This window comes from Rhincodon typus, chromosome 25 (genome assembly GCF_021869965.1).
Source record: "Rhincodon typus isolate 14 chromosome 25, sRhiTyp1.1, whole genome shotgun sequence".
NCBI lineage: Eukaryota > Metazoa > Chordata > Chondrichthyes > Orectolobiformes > Rhincodontidae > Rhincodon > Rhincodon typus.
Window position 1 is genome coordinate 11068439 of NC_063356.1, and position 18486 is coordinate 11086924.

The following is an 18486-nucleotide window of genomic DNA, read 5'->3' on the forward strand; positions in this document are numbered from 1 at the left end:
CCAGGATGTTGACTGGTATGGAGGGGAGGTCTTATGAGGAAAGACTGAGGGACTTGAGGCTATTTTCGTTAGAGAGACAAAGGTTAAGAGGTGACTTAATAGAGACATACAAGATGATCAGAGGATTAGATAGGGTGGACAGTGAGAGCCTTTTTCCTCGGATGGTGATGGCTAGCACGAGGGGACATAGCTTTAAATTGAGGGGTGATAGATACAGGACAGATGTCAGAGGTAGGTTCTTTAGTCAGAGAGTAGTAAGGGCATGGAATGCCCTGCCTGCAACAGTAGTAGACTTGCCAACTTTTAAGGGCATTTAAATGGCCATTGGATAAACATATGGATGAGAATGGAATAGTGTAAGTTAGATGGGCTTCAGATTGGTTTCACAGGTCGGCGCAACATCAAGGGCCGAAGGGCCTGTACTGCGCTGCAATGTTCTATATTCTATGTACACCACATTCGCAGATGTGCAGGTGAACATCTGCTTGATGTGGAAAGTCTTCTTGGGGCCTGGGATGGGGGTGAGGGGGGAGGTGTAGGGGCAGGTGTAGCACTTCCTGCGGTTGCAGGGAAAAGTGCCGGGTGAGGTGGGGCTGCAGGGGAGTGTGGAGCGGACAAGGGAGTCATGGAGAGAGTGGTCCCGCTGGAAAGCAGATAAGGGTGGGGAGGGAAAAATGTCTTCAGTGGTGGGGTCAGATTGCAGATGGCGGAAGTGTCGGAGAATGATGCGTTGGATCCGGAGGTTGGTGGGGTGGTACGCGAGGACGAGGGGGATTCTGTTTTGGTTGTTACTGCGGTGAGGGGGTGTGAGGGATGAGTCCCACCCCCTTGACCTGTCCGTCCTCCCTGGACTGACCTATCTCCTCCCTACCTCCCCACCTACACTCACCTCTACTGGCTCCATCCCCGCCTCTTTGACCTGTCTGTCTCCTCTTCACCTATCTTCTCCTCTATCCATCTCCCCCTCTCTCCCGATTTATTTCAGAACCCCCTTCCCCTCCCCCATTTCTGAAGAAGGGTCTAGACCCGAAACATCAGCTTTCCTGCTCCTCTGATGCTGCTTGGCCTGCTGTGTTCATCCAGCTCTACACCTTGTTATCTCAGATTCTCCAGCATCAGCAGTTCCTACTATCTCTGAATTATCATATAATTTTCTTACCATAATTTATCATAAAACCTATTTGGTTTACTTTAGGGGATCTGCTGTCCTATTAGGGACGGCCAAATTGTTACTCAAAACTACAGAAACATATAGTTGATCTTTAACAGCTCTCTGAATTACACAAACAGCCATTCAGTCCATTCAAAAAGTTGGATCACCAGTATCTCAGCAGTAATAAATGTAATTCCCAAATGAATTATAAAGAGAGAGACCTTTAAACAGCACAGCCCACCACATCGCTTTTAACTTATGGTACTCAGTTTCACACTGCCTTTTATCAGCCACCATTTTTGACTCTGTTGGTCGACAGAATTCCTTGGAGCAATTTGCAATGCCCATTAATTGATGACTGAGATCTTAGTGGATGTTTTAGAGTTCCGAACTCAAAAGTAATTTACATTCATAAAACTGTTCTTCTTTCATTGCAAGGGAAAATAAATAATCTCTAAGTGAACTAATTTAATATTACAAGTTCCTGGGGTAGGAGGAACATAAGAATATTTCAAAATATTAAAACCTTTATTGTATTTTACTTCTTTGCAGCTTGCCAGATTATATCTGAATGTTTCATGTTCCCAGCAGTAGCTTAGTATTTGAACAGTGTGCTCTGTGTTGACCCTTTTTTCTATACTACTGCTACAATGCTGCATGGAACACATTTTATGGTAATCATCATGATGGCAAAGATTTAATTAACTACAGTATTCTTGCCTATGAGTTGGTGATTCATGCTTATGAAGTAGTGCTCAGAAGTTTATTTCTGTAAAATTTAGTTTCTTATCTTACAATCTAGTGAAAATGTATCCCTCTTTAGTACTAAAATAGTTACTTAATTTGTATAAATAATTACAAATCATACAGCATGGAAATTAGTAAAATAAAAGAAAAAATTTAAATAAAACTACATTGAATTAAGATTTATTACAGTAAACCTTTTATTAATGAGCACTTATGGGACCTGGAATGTATCAGTCAATCAAGATGTCCACATAATCAATGTAAAAACACATACTAAAGTAACAGAAACTAAGTAATGCAGGGGGCACTCACACTGTTATACTTCATTTACAGCATAAAATCACTTAAATAATAATGCAATTTTGCCTTAAGTAGAACTTACCAGCAGAGAGCCTTCTCACTTGCACCCTCAACAGACTACTTAGACATCGTAGAGACTGCAATAATACAGTATTTAAGGAATATAATTTTTTGCCAGTATATTGAGAGTGCTGGTTAAAACAAAATTTGCTGTAATTTTATAGTGCTTTCCATGACTACCAGGCACCTCAAAACAATTTACAACCAATGAAGTACTTTTTGAGGTGCATTTGATATCACAATGTAGTGGCAACCAATTTTCACTCAGCAAACTCCTACAAACAATTCTGCGATAATGACCCAACAATTTTTTCTTGCAATATTGATTGAGAGATACAGTCAAGATATTGAAGGCAATTCCACTGCTCTTCTTCAAAATAATCTCACAAAATCTTTTTTAATCCACCTAAGCAGGCAGATGGGGCCCTGATTTAGAATTTGCTGTGACAAAAAATAAAATCTGACAGTGCAGTGTTGCTCAAATACCATAACGTAGTGTCAGCCTTGATGTTTTGAAGTGGAATTTACATCAGGAACCTTGTGATTCAGAGACAAAAATTGCTACCAATTGAGCAATGACTTATAAATCTGATTTCTAATGCTTGCTTGCTGGATGCATTCCTATTACCAGTGCATTGCACTCAGCAATACTACTGCACTAGTGCCAATTACATTCAATAACTATTGCAAAACATCCTGACAAGCAACATAGATGAATAAATATAGTCCTGAAGAGTTTTTTATTCTTAATTTCTCATACAGAAAAAACTCTGCATGTGGGTTTTTGATACACTGGCAGCAACACATAAGAAACACTGACAGTTCATCATGACCACCTGGCTTCATGCAATGCCACATGCGGTTATTTCCCAAAGAAAGTGTGTTTCCCAAAGAAGTGGTTAAAGATAGTAAGAGCGGAGTAAAAGATACTGATGTGCAATGTGTAAGACAAAAGCATGAACGAGAGTAAAAAGAAAGTTCTCAGTTTCCTTACTTTGCGAATATTGTAGAAGTCTCGATGTGGGACTTTCTTCTGAGCAGCCAGTTCTTTCATTTCATTTAGTAAAACATGCATCTGGAACTTTGAACTCAGGTACTGCAGCCTTCGATAGCAGAAGGATTTCCTGTTGGCCCATAAGGAAAATAGTTCGCTAATTATTCATCAACTCTCACAACATTCAAGAATAAAATGTAACTGAATTATTAAACCTGTAAAAAATATTAACATGACTTATCTGTACTATTTGGTGCAAGTCTTTTACGCAAACAAGACTTTGCTTAACCGGGAACCAATTAAATCAGCGAACACTAGACATGGTGAGAATTAGGATACAGCAGAATTGTGGACAAGCTTACATTTTTTGAATATTGAAAGCTAGAATGGTAGCAAGGAGCAGACTGAAATGGTCAAGTTTAAAAGTACAAAAAGGCATGATTCAGAGTTTCACCAACAAATGAGCAAACATATGGGTATAATCCAGCAAAATTACAGAGGTGGAAACTGACAGTAACTGAAAACTGAGAGTGGAAACTGGCACTGGATTGTATGGACAGAAGCTCATTTCAAGCTCAAATACAAATGTATGGATACCACAGTGTCGTTCAGACATCTTTTCAAGAAGAGGGAATGGTTAAGAAATGGAATCTGCAGGTTTTGAAACTGTTTCTGCTCATTCATAACCAGATGTAAGAGAATTAGTTTGACAAGTTACAGACAGGGGGAGGGTGGTGGGCAGCGAAAAGAGGCAGTAATGAGATAGAGTTGGGGGTTATCATCATTAAAACCAACAAATAGTGCAGCATTCACGTTTGCTTACACTTACACTGGTCCATTAATTATTAGGGCCATTAAAACATTCATGTCTGCAGTGAACTCCTGAAGATCTGGGCGAGGCAGGTTCAGTTCTGTCATCCTGAAAAAGTAACATATATTTTGTACACATTTTTAAAAGTTAAGACAATATTATGCAATTCTATACAACTGCCATTCATAACAGATGCATATAGATGACATTGGCTCAATTAAATTTTGTGGTTTGGTGATCTCAAAAGGTGGAGGGAATCAAAGACCACAAATTTTCTAACAATACAACCAATAAAGGTAATGTTTGTCCCTTTGCAGTTAGATTTGTATTGTTCCAATCACCATTCTACTGTAACTAAGAGGATACATGAAGAGTCGCCTAGACTCAAAACGTTAGCTTGCTCTCTCTCCATGGATGCTGTCTGATCTGTTGTGAGCTCCAGTATTTATTGTTTTTAGTAGAGTTAAAGATGCTACTGATGAATATCATAAACCACCAACAGGGAAATAGTTTCATAATGCATAGATCTCATGTGAATAATATGCACTCCCTTGGGATGAACAAAACAGTCAGCTTTATGTCTATAAGAAAAAAAAGGAGCCAACCTGCTCTATCAAGGAATCAATTCAAATGTGTCATGTTTGGAATGACCTTAGGGATCTCCAAGAAAGGAATGCTCTTTTCTATGGCTCAAGTGCAAATTCTCCTCAAGTCCACAGCCATATTAACTATTTCATAAACTGGTTGACAGTGATTTGGCTGCACCTATGCATGTATAAAATGATATGATGTGGATATTATTCCATTCATTTTCCATCTGTTTCAGATGGAACACAGCAGCAAGAGGGCTTCTTTTAACACACTTTGTACAGATTGGTTATAAAGCAGTTGATAGCTTAGCAGACTTCTAGAATATCAATTCAGACAAAGAAATATGCTCTGTCACAGTGAAATACTGTTATTTAATTACATTTTTTGGTGCTGTGCACCAGAGAAGTTTCAAAAGCTAGCATGTATTTTAGATCATCATATCTCAGGCTTTGCTGTACACCTGTTTATTGTCACGTATCAGACCAACAATTAAAACAAAAATGAAATGTTTCGAATTCTGTTCACAGGATGAGGGCATTGCTGGCTAGGCCAGCATTTATTGCCCACTCCAAACTGCCTCTGAGAAAGTGGTGCTGATCCACCTTCATGAACCACTGTAGTCCATGGGGCATGAGTTTAAAAATCTCAGTCCATGCAGAAATCGAACCCACTCTATTGCTGTCACTCCACATTGCAAGCCAGCTGTCCAACCAACTGATCAATAAAACAAAGAACTGCAGGTGCAGGAAATCTAAAACAAAAAAGTTGCTGTAAAAACTCAGCAAGTCTGTCAATATCTGGGGAGAAAAAGCAGAGTTAACATTTCAAGTCCAGTGACCTTTTTGCAGAAATGGATCCCACAGTTCTGTTAGAAAGGGAAGTTCAGGATAAGGGCCCACTCACGGTGAAGAACCTGCAACACAATATCAAGCTGGGATGGTGTGCAGCTTGGAGCTTGTGTTCTCTTGCACTCACTGCCCTTGAATGCCGAAATTATAGAAATTGTGGCTTGGAAGGTTCTGTCAAAGAATTCCTTGAAGAATTGCTGCAGTACATTTTGTAGATAGTACACATTTCTTCCAATGTGCATTGGTGGTGGAGGGACTAAATGTTTAAAAAGTAGTAGATGGGGTGACAGTCAAGTGGAATGCTTTGTTTTAGATGGCCTCAAGCCTTTATACTTAGAAATAAGTTATCTTCCATTTAACAGTTTTCGTAAAATAGCAACACGCTCTGAATTTTGTCACTGCCATAAGGCGGATAGCACTTCTATGCAATTAAATGGAGTATAGAGTACAAGGACAGCTCATCTATTTTTAAAATTCATTTGAGGGATGTCACCATCACTGATTGCCCATCACCACCATTTATTGCCCAGTCCAGGTTTGTCCTTGAGAAGGTGGTAATAGGTCATCTTTTTGAACTCCTGTAACAGCAGTTAGTCCTATCTGAGCAGCTTGCCATGGCTCAAGTACTGCTAGTGGAGACGGAAACACAGAAATTTGCAGGTCAATAACTCTTCACTTTGAAAACTTCTGATGAAAAGGTTAGACATCTGAAATAAGTCTATTTCTCATTTCACAGAATAGTTGGCAGTTCAGGCAGCATCTATCATTTTCTGTTTATCATCAGGTCTGGGACTGGAGTCACATTGGGCAGGCTAAGTAAGAACAGCACATTTAATGAAGCTATTGGCTGTTTCCACAATCCGATATTTTCCATTCAGGAAAATCACCATCATATTACCTTACGCTACATCATCCTAAAAGATGTGTGTGTTTAATTTGGAATTTCCAACTGTCATAACCCAATGAAATATGAAAAAAATACTCTACATGCACCACACCATCTTGGAGCTATTTTCAATACAATGTTACAAATCTTCCAGGACAGGCAAACTGTCAGCTGGCTGTTCCCAATTTCTTCTGTTATGACAGTTCTGCAGTTCTGACTGGTGCTTCCAAACCTAGTCTCTTCAGAAACAGTGCATACCCGATGCCAGGATCATTCTTTAAAGCGAAGAATTGTCAAGGGAAGCCAAGCCAGACTCCTTTTTGAAAGGGTAACTGTTTTATTCTGTCTTAATCTTCATTATCTGACACAACAAAATGCTTTAGGACGTTTAAGCAGATGGTCAGTGTGAATGAACTTGAGTGGGCTAAGTGAACAGGACAACAGTATAGCAGTGGTCATGTCAGCTTATGTTTAGGGGTCAAGGAGATAAAGTCACAGGTATCAGCTGTATGGGTACCCAGGAATTAGATCTGGTTTTAATCTGCCTAACATTTCTAGGTTAACAATACTGTTAACTAAGGTGGCCCTCTCCCAAGTCTCTGACTCTAACTTAGAATTTTGGGGGTGGGGTGGGAGATTTCCCAGTGGGAGTTTAACCTTATCTTGCAATTCCCATAGAATCAATGCATCTGGACTTCCTAGGAGTTTGAACTTGTATTCTGGGGCTATGACGTGTCTCTAGATACATGAATGATTTGGGCCAATCTTACTGTTTCTAACTATACATCTGCAATTCAGGTATCCCAATTTCTGGATCTGGATACCAAAAATGGCATTTTAATACCAGAAAACATTAGGAGTGACCATTAATCTAAAGATTATCCTGATATTTCACAAAAAGGACTGAAACAATAAAATGAATACCATTAACACAGGAACAGGAATAGGACATGCAGCTCCTCAACCTTGCTCTGTCACTCAATAAGATCATGGCTGATCTGTGGCCTAACTCCATACGCCTGCTTTGGCCCCATATTCCTTGATACCCTCGCTTAAAAAAATTTGCCTCTCCAAGATTTAAATTTTACAACTGAATTAGAATCGACTGCCGTACGAGCAACAGAGTTCCAAACCTCCACCAATCTACACATACATATGTTTTTATAACATCTGTAAAACTATAGATTACTTGTCCATAATCTTTGATTCAGAGTACACATGGGTGACTCCATCTATCATTTTGCAGCCAAACCCAATGTCCTCTGGCATTATACTTGGGTCACAGTTTTTATATGGATGCTCCTCAGCAAATGGTGAATGGATTGTTGTATCTGCAAGATAAATCAACAGATGTTAAAAGTGTCAAGCAGTTTATAACTAGTATGTCAAACAATAACAATACCTAGACACACCAATGAGAGGGGAATTTATTTTGTCTGTGCATGAATTGTAGCAGCTGAAATTGTGTCTATGAAGAAGGTATTTTTAATTTCATTGCAAGTTACAGAACGAGTTTTTTTACTAGCCACAGTGGACAGTTAAAATAAAGAACAAAGCAAACAAGATATTTATGAAATGTCTATTCAATAATGTTTCTCCTAATTGGCAGTTACATCATTAAGATAATTGCACTTTAATAAGTTGTCAACTGCTGACTGAAGACCTGAACTTGCCTGAAATCTTAGGTGCCTTTTAAATTGCTAACGAAAGGGATCTGATTGCAGAAGGTACAAATGCCGTGAGCAGTATAGGCAATCCCCATGTTGCAAACTGGTTCCATTCTTGAGTCCATTTGTAAGTCAATTTGTATGCAAGTTGGAACACAATGCAGGACAATAGCTGTTTGTCAGTACAAAAAAACATTCCTAAACCAACAACCCCACCCAAAGTGAATTCTAAACTGGGGAAATCAATCCACTTCATAGCGCAGCAGGATGATAGTTAGGGATCCACCATCTTCCCCCAAATCCAATTAAGACTGAAGTTCAAGCTCTGCCTTTCACCCAGTGGAACTTTGACGCTGTTGAGTCGAAAATTAATGCCCCATTAAAGGGCTCCATCCCACTGCCCATAGCCAATTGTAGTCAAGCTGTGGGACTTGACACGAAAGGAGACTGACAAGTTTGCAGCCTTGGAGGTATGGTCCCTCATTAGTTGGCACAATGCATGATTGAAAGATTTACAATCAGGATGCCTACTGATGGCTACCTCCCTACCCTTTCCCCGAACACGTCACAGGTAGCCCCTTCCACCAGCACCCAAGACCCCTCCCATCCTCACTTTCCTTTCTCCAGTGATTCCACTAAGTACCCCGGTGAAGTGTATTTTGGCAGGAGCCACCAATGCTAATGAAGTTAGAAATTCAGCCAGTCTTGTTGGTGGTTGTTGGGCTCCCCTACAGCACTCATTAAATTCCACCTGTAGTTTCCTGCCATATTTAATCGTCAATAGCAAGCAAAATAGTATCTTTATAGAATAAAGATTTACTATTGTTATACAGGTTATTCCCAGTAGGAACGTGATGTTCTTACATTAATTTGTTGAATGTAGATTAAAACTTGCTGTAATATGGAAATTTGGAACAGTCCACTTCAAATGTTTTCTCTCCTTGCTGTAGAGAGTAAGGAGATTAAACTAGTCCATAGCAGCAGTGCTAAATGGGCTCATACCAAATCAGCAGCTGATCTTTCAACATACTCAAATTTTGATTTCACTCACATTCACTGAACAATACTCTTTTTGAAGATTCATTTCCTGGTTACAACATTGCCTGTTCTGGGCTTACATTAAAAAATCTTGGCAATAGTTTTTGAGTCAATGGAAAATAATAACTGCTGTGGTGAAAAAATGACTGTCAATTTGAGGAGCTATTTCATGGTGCTAACATTGACCAATTTCCCCCTTAAAACATGCCCTTTCATAACCTCTCAAGGGATTTCTGAGTTTTTGATTCAATGGATAACATTTGTAAAAGCTCCAGCTTAAACCAACAGCATTTGATATAATGTCAGTAACATCCAGTCCATGCTGTTTCAGAAATAATTCCCTGTTTGCCAATCAGATTATTTTTATTCGAGAGCCAGCAGCAATCACCATCTGTCACCTAAAGCTTCCAACATAATCTCCTGCTGCTGACAATTTTGTGTCTAGTCTCACCTGGTGAAATGGGCGCTTCCAGCATTTCATCATGCAAGTTTGCTTGACACTGCCCGTCTCTCAGTTGCTCCAGAAACCTCTTAGTGGTCTTACAGAAGCTCTGCAGTGAGAGAGCCATGTATTTCTCTCGAACAAACAGGCTTTTGACAACGCATTTGGCAGCATCCAGAAGGTCTGTGAAAGGAACCTGTGATTAATCAAAAAAAATTTAGAAACCATAAAATATCATTTGTGAGTGATGCTCTCATTAAAACATATTAATGGCCTACAGACTCATAACAAGGAGAAACCAATAATAATCAAGAATTACTGAAAAACAGAACTTCTTTGATTTCTCAATTCATATTTCTAAAAAGCTGTAGGCATACCTCATCACGGTCTTGAATTTCATTAATATGATAGCTCTTGGGTTTCTAAATTATTTTATTTTACATCTTATTTAAATGATTACTAAGATGATATTCCCTTGATTACATACTACTTGGTGTTCTTAAACTACTTTCTCTATTTTACCTTTTGTCATTCTACCAAAGTTACAATTCCCTGAAAATGGGCAGAAAACCTGTTCACTTTCTCACAATTTCCCTATCTCCCCCTAATATTGATTGTTGCCTATAAGAGCCATATAAAAGATGCTCACAGCAATTTTCCTTTCAACTCTATATTCTCCTTGTGACGGGAAATGTCCCATGGTAGGTTACAATGCTGGAGCTGCAATGTGTCAATTCCAAGATAATAGGTTGTAAAATATCTATTTAGTTTGTAAGTAATCAAAATAAAACCATGTTAAATAAAAAGGAAAATGTGGCAAAAACAAAGTTATGCCATACCCCACATTTTTCTTCTCCAAAAATGCGAACTCGTTGGAATTCCTGCTCAATCTCATTCTCCTTTTCCTCAGGGTACTTCTCTGTTGTGGCATCAATTTGGTCCTTGTAGTGTCTAAGGAAGAAGTCAAAAGGATAGGTCATAAAACATCTCAATCATATGATGTATTCAGCTGGAAAACCTGAGTTCACTGCAAGGTCACACCTTGATGTATTTGCATTTGTTAGAGAAGATTCTTTGCCAGAAGTCATCAAACTAATGCAAATTAAGGGACTATATTATAACAGAACTAGGAATTCACAGTCTGTGTGGAATGTGAAATGTGAAAGTAATTATAATAATACAGTAGAAACTTATCAATACATTCACAAACTCCAAACTGAACATCAACTTGGCAAACCTTATACATGGATCCAATGCATCATTTATTCGCTCTCAAGGTGCTGCTAATTGCTTAAAATCAAAACGGCCAGTGTGAAAAATAAACCAGAATTTTCACAAAACTTCATTAATTTCATGTTTCCAAAGATTTCATGCATAAAATCAAAACTTTGAAACTACTACTGCACCTTGGTTTACCTGGCTGAAATGTCCTTACATCAGAAATTATCTGCTCTGCAGTCTCGCAAATGGCAAGTGATGGCTTAGAATTACTAATGCTTAGTTTGTCTAACATCGGTGCTTGAACTACACAAGAATAGCCCTACTATTATTAACTGTTCCTGCCCCATTCTGTATACTTCTCATTCCCTACTCTCTCATCCATACATCAAGCCAATCCTTAAAATGAGTTGATTCAATCTGTACCAACCATTCTCCTGGCAGTGAGATTCACATTCTTACTACTTTTGTCATAAAGCAATTCCTTCTAAGTTCTTTATTTGATCAGCATTAGCGAGCTGCTATAGTATAGGTATGCGCTTTTGTTACAGACAATTGGGAAAACTTTTTAGATGATTATCCTTTCAAACTCCATCATAATTTTAAAGACCCCTAAGAAACGTTAGTCTTTTAGAAAAGAACGGCAGCCTGCATGATCTTTCCAGAACTCTACGTCCATTTTTATTATTAAAACACCATTCTTTCATTCAACCAATGATCTATTTAGAATAGCACTGTAAACTACAGGAGTGGGAATATCCTACTCACTTCCTATTCAATCTGAACAGAGCTTCATAGGATGGATACACCTCACAATTAAAAGCTGATTAACCAGTATTACAGAAAAAGCAGCATAACTGCTTACATCTGATTACTGTACAGATCCAACTGTAATTAAGAGTTCACCTCCAGGCCGGAAGAATTCCGTTACATAGTCAGCCTAGAAGAAAGCAATACTACCCATCAGTTCCCAATCCGTAAATGGCTTTCAGTCCAATTCACCCCTACACAATCACAAGGTTTGTCTCCATGACCCATTATTTTTTGCAATGCCAAAGTGAAAAAAATTATAACTAAACTTCCAGTGGTTACAGAAGTTCAAACCACAGGCTAAGGATAAAAACTGAAATTCTATTGTTCAAGTCATGATCTACATGTTGCACATGAACTCCAAAACTGAATATCACGTCAAAATTCAAAACATAATATTCAAAAATACTTCGAACTTCAGAAGAAAATTTGCAAAGCAAGAAGAATAATCTAAGACAGGATCTCGTTATTAAAAATGAAATCACTTAAATAAAAACATGTTTCAATTATATCTGGATTCTGTAATCTGGCACTGAAGACTTTTCTTAAATTAGAAACAGATCTTAGATCAGTGCTCAATGACCAGTTCGTTTGGTCATAAGTGCATAACCAATCCACTTATAGAAACCTGTGAAAGGGCAAAAATGAAAGCAGAGAATATCCATGACCGTTCTGTAGATACATGATTGGTACCAGGCTGAAGAAGCACTCCATCGGGGAGTGCAGAAAGACTCACTGTAGATCTGTAGCGCTGTCAATTTTCATGAAGTCCTGTTTGGCTCTGAGCAAAATTTCTGGTTCTAGTCTGAGGATGGCAGGCAGAAGCAAGACAAAAGATGCAAGGACAGAAAGGGGAAATGGAAAAAAAAGAGAAGATAAGCTAGTTAATCCAGACATTAGCAAACATATTTTCTAACTGCAGTTCACAGTTTGTGATGCAACACAATTTGTCTTAGCAATTTAAGCTATTGTTTGGCTCTATGCCTCCCCTGCCAACTAACTTTACTTGCATTAATGTTCTAATCATTTTAGTGGTTTGTGCAAACAGCAATACAGACTAAAATGGTTGGTAACACAGAGTTTTTCATCATAGACAAAAATATGTACCAGCTTTCTTCAATTTCTCCAATCTTAAAACAGTTCTAAATAGTCGCAGCCATATAAACAAATAAGTAATCAAAATTATAATTTTAAACACAATTCCATTTGCCTCACAGACCATTACTGCGAAAACTCTGGGAAACTTTTCAACAGGGCGGCATAGCAATAATGATCCCAGTATGGCATAAAAACACAAGTCCTGAAAATAAAACCTGAGCATTAAGTTCTGTTACAATTGGAACTTGTATAGCTTAGACTTCAATGCAAAACCACTGTTAAAATATGGGCAGTCCATGATACATATATGTAACTAACTTCTGGTTCCAATAGAAGTAATGGCCACACAAATTAAACTAAACTAAATAGCTAGAGTAAAACAATATCCAAGTTAAAAATAAAATTTCATGGAGAATGAGTGCTCCACAACGGTTATCTTATCACTAATGGTCAAGAGGCCATTTAGAACGAATTGTCAATGTCACAAACATAATGCTTTTTCTGCATCTTTGATAAAAGTGTTTTGATTCCAATCTATCCCCAGCATACTTCAAAACTCGCTTCAGTGACATTAAAACTGCTGCTGACTAATCTCTCCGTGGTTCTTTGTAGCACAGCAGTGCAAGAACATTTGGCATCGTCAGTTTTGTCTTTCAAGAGACAAAACATTATGTTTTCTGCGCTCAACCTAGCTTCCCCCCACTGACAGCTGACAGAATCATTCAGCTGAGAGACATGTTTAAGAAATAGGTCGTTCTGAGACTTGAACCCATAATTCTGCCAGGAGGGCTCTAACTTGGCAACATGGAGCTACCTGAACAAGATCACCTAATTAAAAAAATAAGAGGTTTCTACGCAGTGATGAGAATCAAGTTCCACTCTTATTGGCATTTCATCAGAAAAAGCAACCTTAAATATGAACATAAAAATTAAGGGAAAGCATGCAGACATGGAAGAGATATAGAGAACTATCTTATCTTTCCAACTGCACATTTTTTTGCCCAAGACAAGTTTAACACGTAAACACATTACACCTTTTATCAATTCATATTTTTATTTTGTCACACTTGTAATTAACATATTCCATTTTGGTGTGTACAAGTTTGTAAGCAAACAAGTAGCAACTAGATTCAGTAACAAAATTTAAGTCATACACATCATCTGATGCAATAGTATCTGACAAACAAACGTGATTATTACATTCAGCTGTCCCCTGCTAAGTAACACTGGTCAAACCTTCACAAAACTTAACAACATGGGATTTTCAACTAGCATTCCATTGTTGGTTAGTCACAACCCCTATTACAATCGGTTAGTATTTTTCTTCAGAAAAGCCTTATGGATTATACAAAGTAAACTGATTTATAATTTGTCACAACGGGGAGGTCAGATTTGGTGAGTCTTCTCTCCTCCATTTAATGCTGGTAACTGGTCACTGAACTGTTGATGTTGTTACACATTCAAAATGAATAACCATTTCTAAATGAGAACTTCAGAACATATTCTAATCATTCTTTAATTGCTTAATTTTGATTCAAAGGGTATCAGAAGATCCAATAAAAATCAACATAATCTTAAAAATCTATAAAGGGAAATGAAAAGTAGAATTAATTAGTAGGGCTGCAACAATTAACTCCAATCAACTAACTGTTTATAATGATGGTCTAATAGCTGTCAAGCAAACTGGTATTGGATTTTACACATAATTCTTCAATTCTTCAGATCCTAAACTGTGTAAGACTTAAAAGTTCCATAGAACAACTATAGACTGACACAGTGCAACATTGTTTCAACTCTTCTCCAGTCTATTTTAATTCCATTTTTAATAACGGTTGCAACATGCATGTTTTTCACACATCTTCCTAATTAGCTTTGAGTTAGCTGGCCCGAATGTGGCTAGGTGCCTGAGGTGATCTATTTTGGTATCAAAAATAGGATGGGTGATCACTATTTGAATGGCTATAAAATGAGACAGGAAAATGTTCAAATGACACCTAGGTGGCTCAGGACACCATTTGCATGCAGGTGCAGCAGGTAGTAACGGTGGCAAACTGTATGTTGGCCTTCATGGCGAAATGATTCAAGTACAGGAACAAGGTCTGGCTGCAAGTATACAGGTCATTGGTGGGGCCACATCTGGAATATTGCATGCAGGTTTGGTCTCTTTATCTGAGAAAGGATGTTCTTGCTACAGAGGGAGAATGGTGACAGTTTAACCAATTGATTCAGGGGATGGCAGGACTGAAGTATGAGGTGAGATTGAATCGGGTAGGATTGTATTCACTGGAGTTTAGAAGAATGGAGGAGGGTGTGGAGATCTCAGAAACCTGTAAAATTCAAACAGGACTTACACAGGTTAGTTACAGGAAAGATGCTCCTGATAGTAGGGGAATCCAGAACCAAGGATTATAGTTTAAGGATAAGAGGTAATCCTTTTAGGAGATGAGGAGAAATTTCTTCACCCAGAAGTGGTGAGTCTGTGGAATTCACTACCACATAAAGTGGTTGAGGCCAAACATTGTGCTTTCAAGAAGGAGGTAGATGTGGCTCTTGTGGATAAAAGGGATCAAATGATATGGGGAAGCAGAGGATTAAGTTAATGAGCTCGATGATCAGCCACAATCGTACTGAAAGGCAAAGCAGGCTTGAGGGGGTGAATGGCCTACACCTGCGCCTACGTTCTATGGCACACACTGCAAAATAAATAACAACGACCTTGCTGTTTACATTATTTGATTGAGCAAATTATTAAAAAGACATGCTACCTAGAGTTCATACAGCAATTCAGTTTACCTCACATCCTGACTGATCTGGCGTTCCAAACGTTGCCGTCTCTCCTCCAGCTGTTCGATTGGACTCTCCTCTGGAAATTCATAAGGAGCAGTCCTCATATCACTCTCTGTCAGTGATCGGGTGAACAGTTCCTAAAGCAATAAATATGGAACAAGGAATAATTCGAAAAAACTCTCAGATGCTATTCAGTTGGAACAAGCAGGATAATAATTATTCTTATAGAGTACAAAACATTTTAGAAAGATTTGGACGTGGCTCATACTTCACGCACATTTAAACCATTATAGAATTAACTTAGTGCAGTATTAACCTTGTTGAAATTGTTAAACATAAGTTTAGGGAAAAGGTCTCATTCATTATAAAGCATGAACTTTAAGATGCTTTAAGAGTCCGAAGAGATAGGAGAGGTGCTAAATGAATATTTTTCGTCAGTATTCACACAGGAAAAAGACAATGTAGTCGAGGAGAATACTGAGATACAGTCTATTAGACTAGACGGGATTGAGGTTCATAAGGAGGAGGTGTTAGCAATTCTGGAAGGTGTGAAAATAGATAAGTCCCCTGGGCCGGATGGGATTTATCCTAGGATTCTCTGGGAAGCTGGAGAGGAGATTGCAGAGCCTTTGGCTTTGATCTTTATGTCGTCATTGTCTTCAGGAACAGTGCCAGAAGACTGGAGACTAGCAAATGTTGTCCCCTTGTTCAAGAAGGGGAGTAGAGACAACCCTGGTAATTATAGACCAGTGAGCCTTACTTCGGTTGTGGGTAAAGTGTTGGAAAGGATTTATAATCATCTAGAAAGGAATAATTTGATTAGGGATAGTCAACACGGTTTTGTGAAGGGTAGGTCGTGCCTCACAAACCTTATTGAGTTCTTCGAGAAGGTGACCAAACAGGTGGATGAGGGTAAAGCGGTTGATGTGGTGTATATGGATTTCAGTAAAGCGTTTGATAAGGTTCCCCATGGTAGGCTATTGCAGAAAATACGGAGGCATGGGATTGAGGGTGATTTAGCGGTTTGGATCAGAAATTGGCCAGCTGTAAGAAGACAGAGGGTGGTAGTTGATGGGAAATGTTCATCCTGGAGTTCAGTTACTAGCGGTGTACCTCAAGGATGTGTTTTGGGGCCACTGCTGTTTGTCATTTTTATAAATGACCTGGATGAGGGCGTAGAAGGATGAGTTAGTAAATTTGCAGATGACACCAAAGTTGGTGGAGTTGTGGATAGTGCGGAAGGATGTTGCAGGTTACAGAGGGACATAGATAAGCTGCAGAGCTGGGCTGAGAGGTGGCAAATGGAGTTTAACGCGGAAAAGTGTGAGGTGATTCACTTTGGAAGGAGTAACAGGAATACAGCGTACTGGGCTAATGGTAAGATTCTTGGTAGTGTGGATGAGCAGAAAGATCTCGGTGTCCACGTGCATAGATCACTGAAAGTTGCCACCCAGGTTGATAGCGTTGTTAAGAAAGCGTACAGTATGTTAGGTTTTATTGGTAGAGGGATTGAGTTTCGGAGCCATGAGGTCATGTTGCAGCTGTACAAAACTCTCGTGCGGCTGCACTTGGAATATTGCTTACAGTTCTGGTCACCGCATTATAGGAAGGATGTGGAAGCATTGGAAAGGGTGCAGAGGAGATTTACCAGGATGTTGCCTGGTATGGAGGGAAGGTCTTATGAGGAAAGGCTGAGGGTCTTGAGGCTGTTTTCGTTAGAGAGAAGGTGGTTAAGAGGTGACTTGACAGAGACATACAAGATGATCAGAGGATTAGATAGGATGGACAGTGAGAGCCTTTTTCCTCGGATGGTGATGGCTAGCACGAGGGGACATAGCTTTAAATTGAGGGGTGATAGATATAGGACAGATGTCAGAGGTAGGTTCTTTACTCAGAGAGTAGTAAAGGCGTGGAATGCCCTGCCTGCAAAAATAGTAGACTCGCCCACTTTAAGGGCATTTAAATGGTCATTGGATATACATATGGATGATAATGGAATAGTTTAGGTTAGATGGGCTTCAGATTGGTTTCACAGGTCGGCGCAACATCGAGGGCCGAAGGGCCTGTACTGCGCTGTAATGTTCTATGTTCTACGTTTAACTACAAGAGTCAAAGCTTGCACTGGAAAAACCAAGTTTAAGAAGAACGAGAGAGGTGATGAGCTAAGAAAGGTAGTCAAGCTTGTCTTTAAAATAATTGTAGGATGATGGAAAGAATAATTGAGCTAAGGAATTCTATAATATAGAAGTCAAAAACTGGTACTTTCACCATTGTACAACATAGACCAATAAGCATACTTTCTAACAGTTATAGTTCAGTGGTATTTATAATAGTTGTCTGGTAGTAGAGAACTGAGTATTGCTAAAGGAAGACACATTTTGTTGAAGCATTTTGTCTTGTACTCATCGAGACACAAGTAAGAATACCAATGTAAATGGGATCAACATTTTATACTGTCTGAGAAGGGTACTAATTGGTTGGCAAGTGGATTCCAACTAATAGAGGTAAGGTCATGGGGAATGCACCAGTTAGATGACTGACAGTTAACTACCAAGTTTTGTTTAAAATTACACCAGGTTTCAAAGTTATCCTGAGAGATAATTTCTAACCAGATCAGATGATTTCCCACTGTATAGTATAGAAACTCATGAATAGGCCAATGGCTGTCACTATCTATTCACAAAGTGCCCAGTCTAACACAGAATTCCCTGGTAGGGTAAGGTATCTCAAACATTTAAACGCCAGGTGAAGCAAATCTCTCATGTTACTACTATGCAGTAGCAACAAGAGCGATGCTCACAACTAACAGGATGCTGCCAAAAAACCAAAAAGATTTTCTGCCAATCAACAGATGAGTAATGAGTAATATTACCTCCAGTGCCAGTGTGATGCTGGGTACGTAGGCTAACATCTCAGACACTGATGGATTGTATCAGACAGCATGTCACTTTAGCTGTTCACACACAAGGTCCTGATCATAAGCAATGATCCCATTTTTTGCAAAACTTACCAGTGTCCAATATTAGAAGCAATTAT

At 38.9% G+C, this 18486-nt stretch overlaps 1 protein-coding gene across 4 annotated transcripts in view; it reads right to left on the reverse strand.

Moving 5' to 3' along the window:
- Nucleotides 1-18486, reverse strand: part of LOC109931797 (AMP deaminase 2) — a 163481-nt gene that overhangs the window by 36727 nt on the left and 108268 nt on the right. For 3 of the 4 annotated variants that reach the window (XM_048612068.1, XM_048612065.1, XM_048612069.1), the window contains exons 3-9: nucleotides 15457-15587; nucleotides 12302-12370; nucleotides 10377-10488; nucleotides 9547-9733; nucleotides 7580-7721; nucleotides 4084-4173; nucleotides 3255-3384 (exon numbers count right to left, since the gene is read on the reverse strand). In XM_048612068.1, the coding sequence (XP_048468025.1) occupies nucleotides 3255-3384; nucleotides 4084-4173; nucleotides 7580-7721; nucleotides 9547-9733; nucleotides 10377-10488; nucleotides 12302-12370; nucleotides 15457-15587 (861 nt within the window). The remainder of the gene's footprint in view (nucleotides 1-3254; nucleotides 3385-4083; nucleotides 4174-7579; nucleotides 7722-9546; nucleotides 9734-10376; nucleotides 10489-12301; nucleotides 12371-15456; nucleotides 15588-18486) is intronic. The other variant, XM_048612067.1, reaches the window with a different exon arrangement.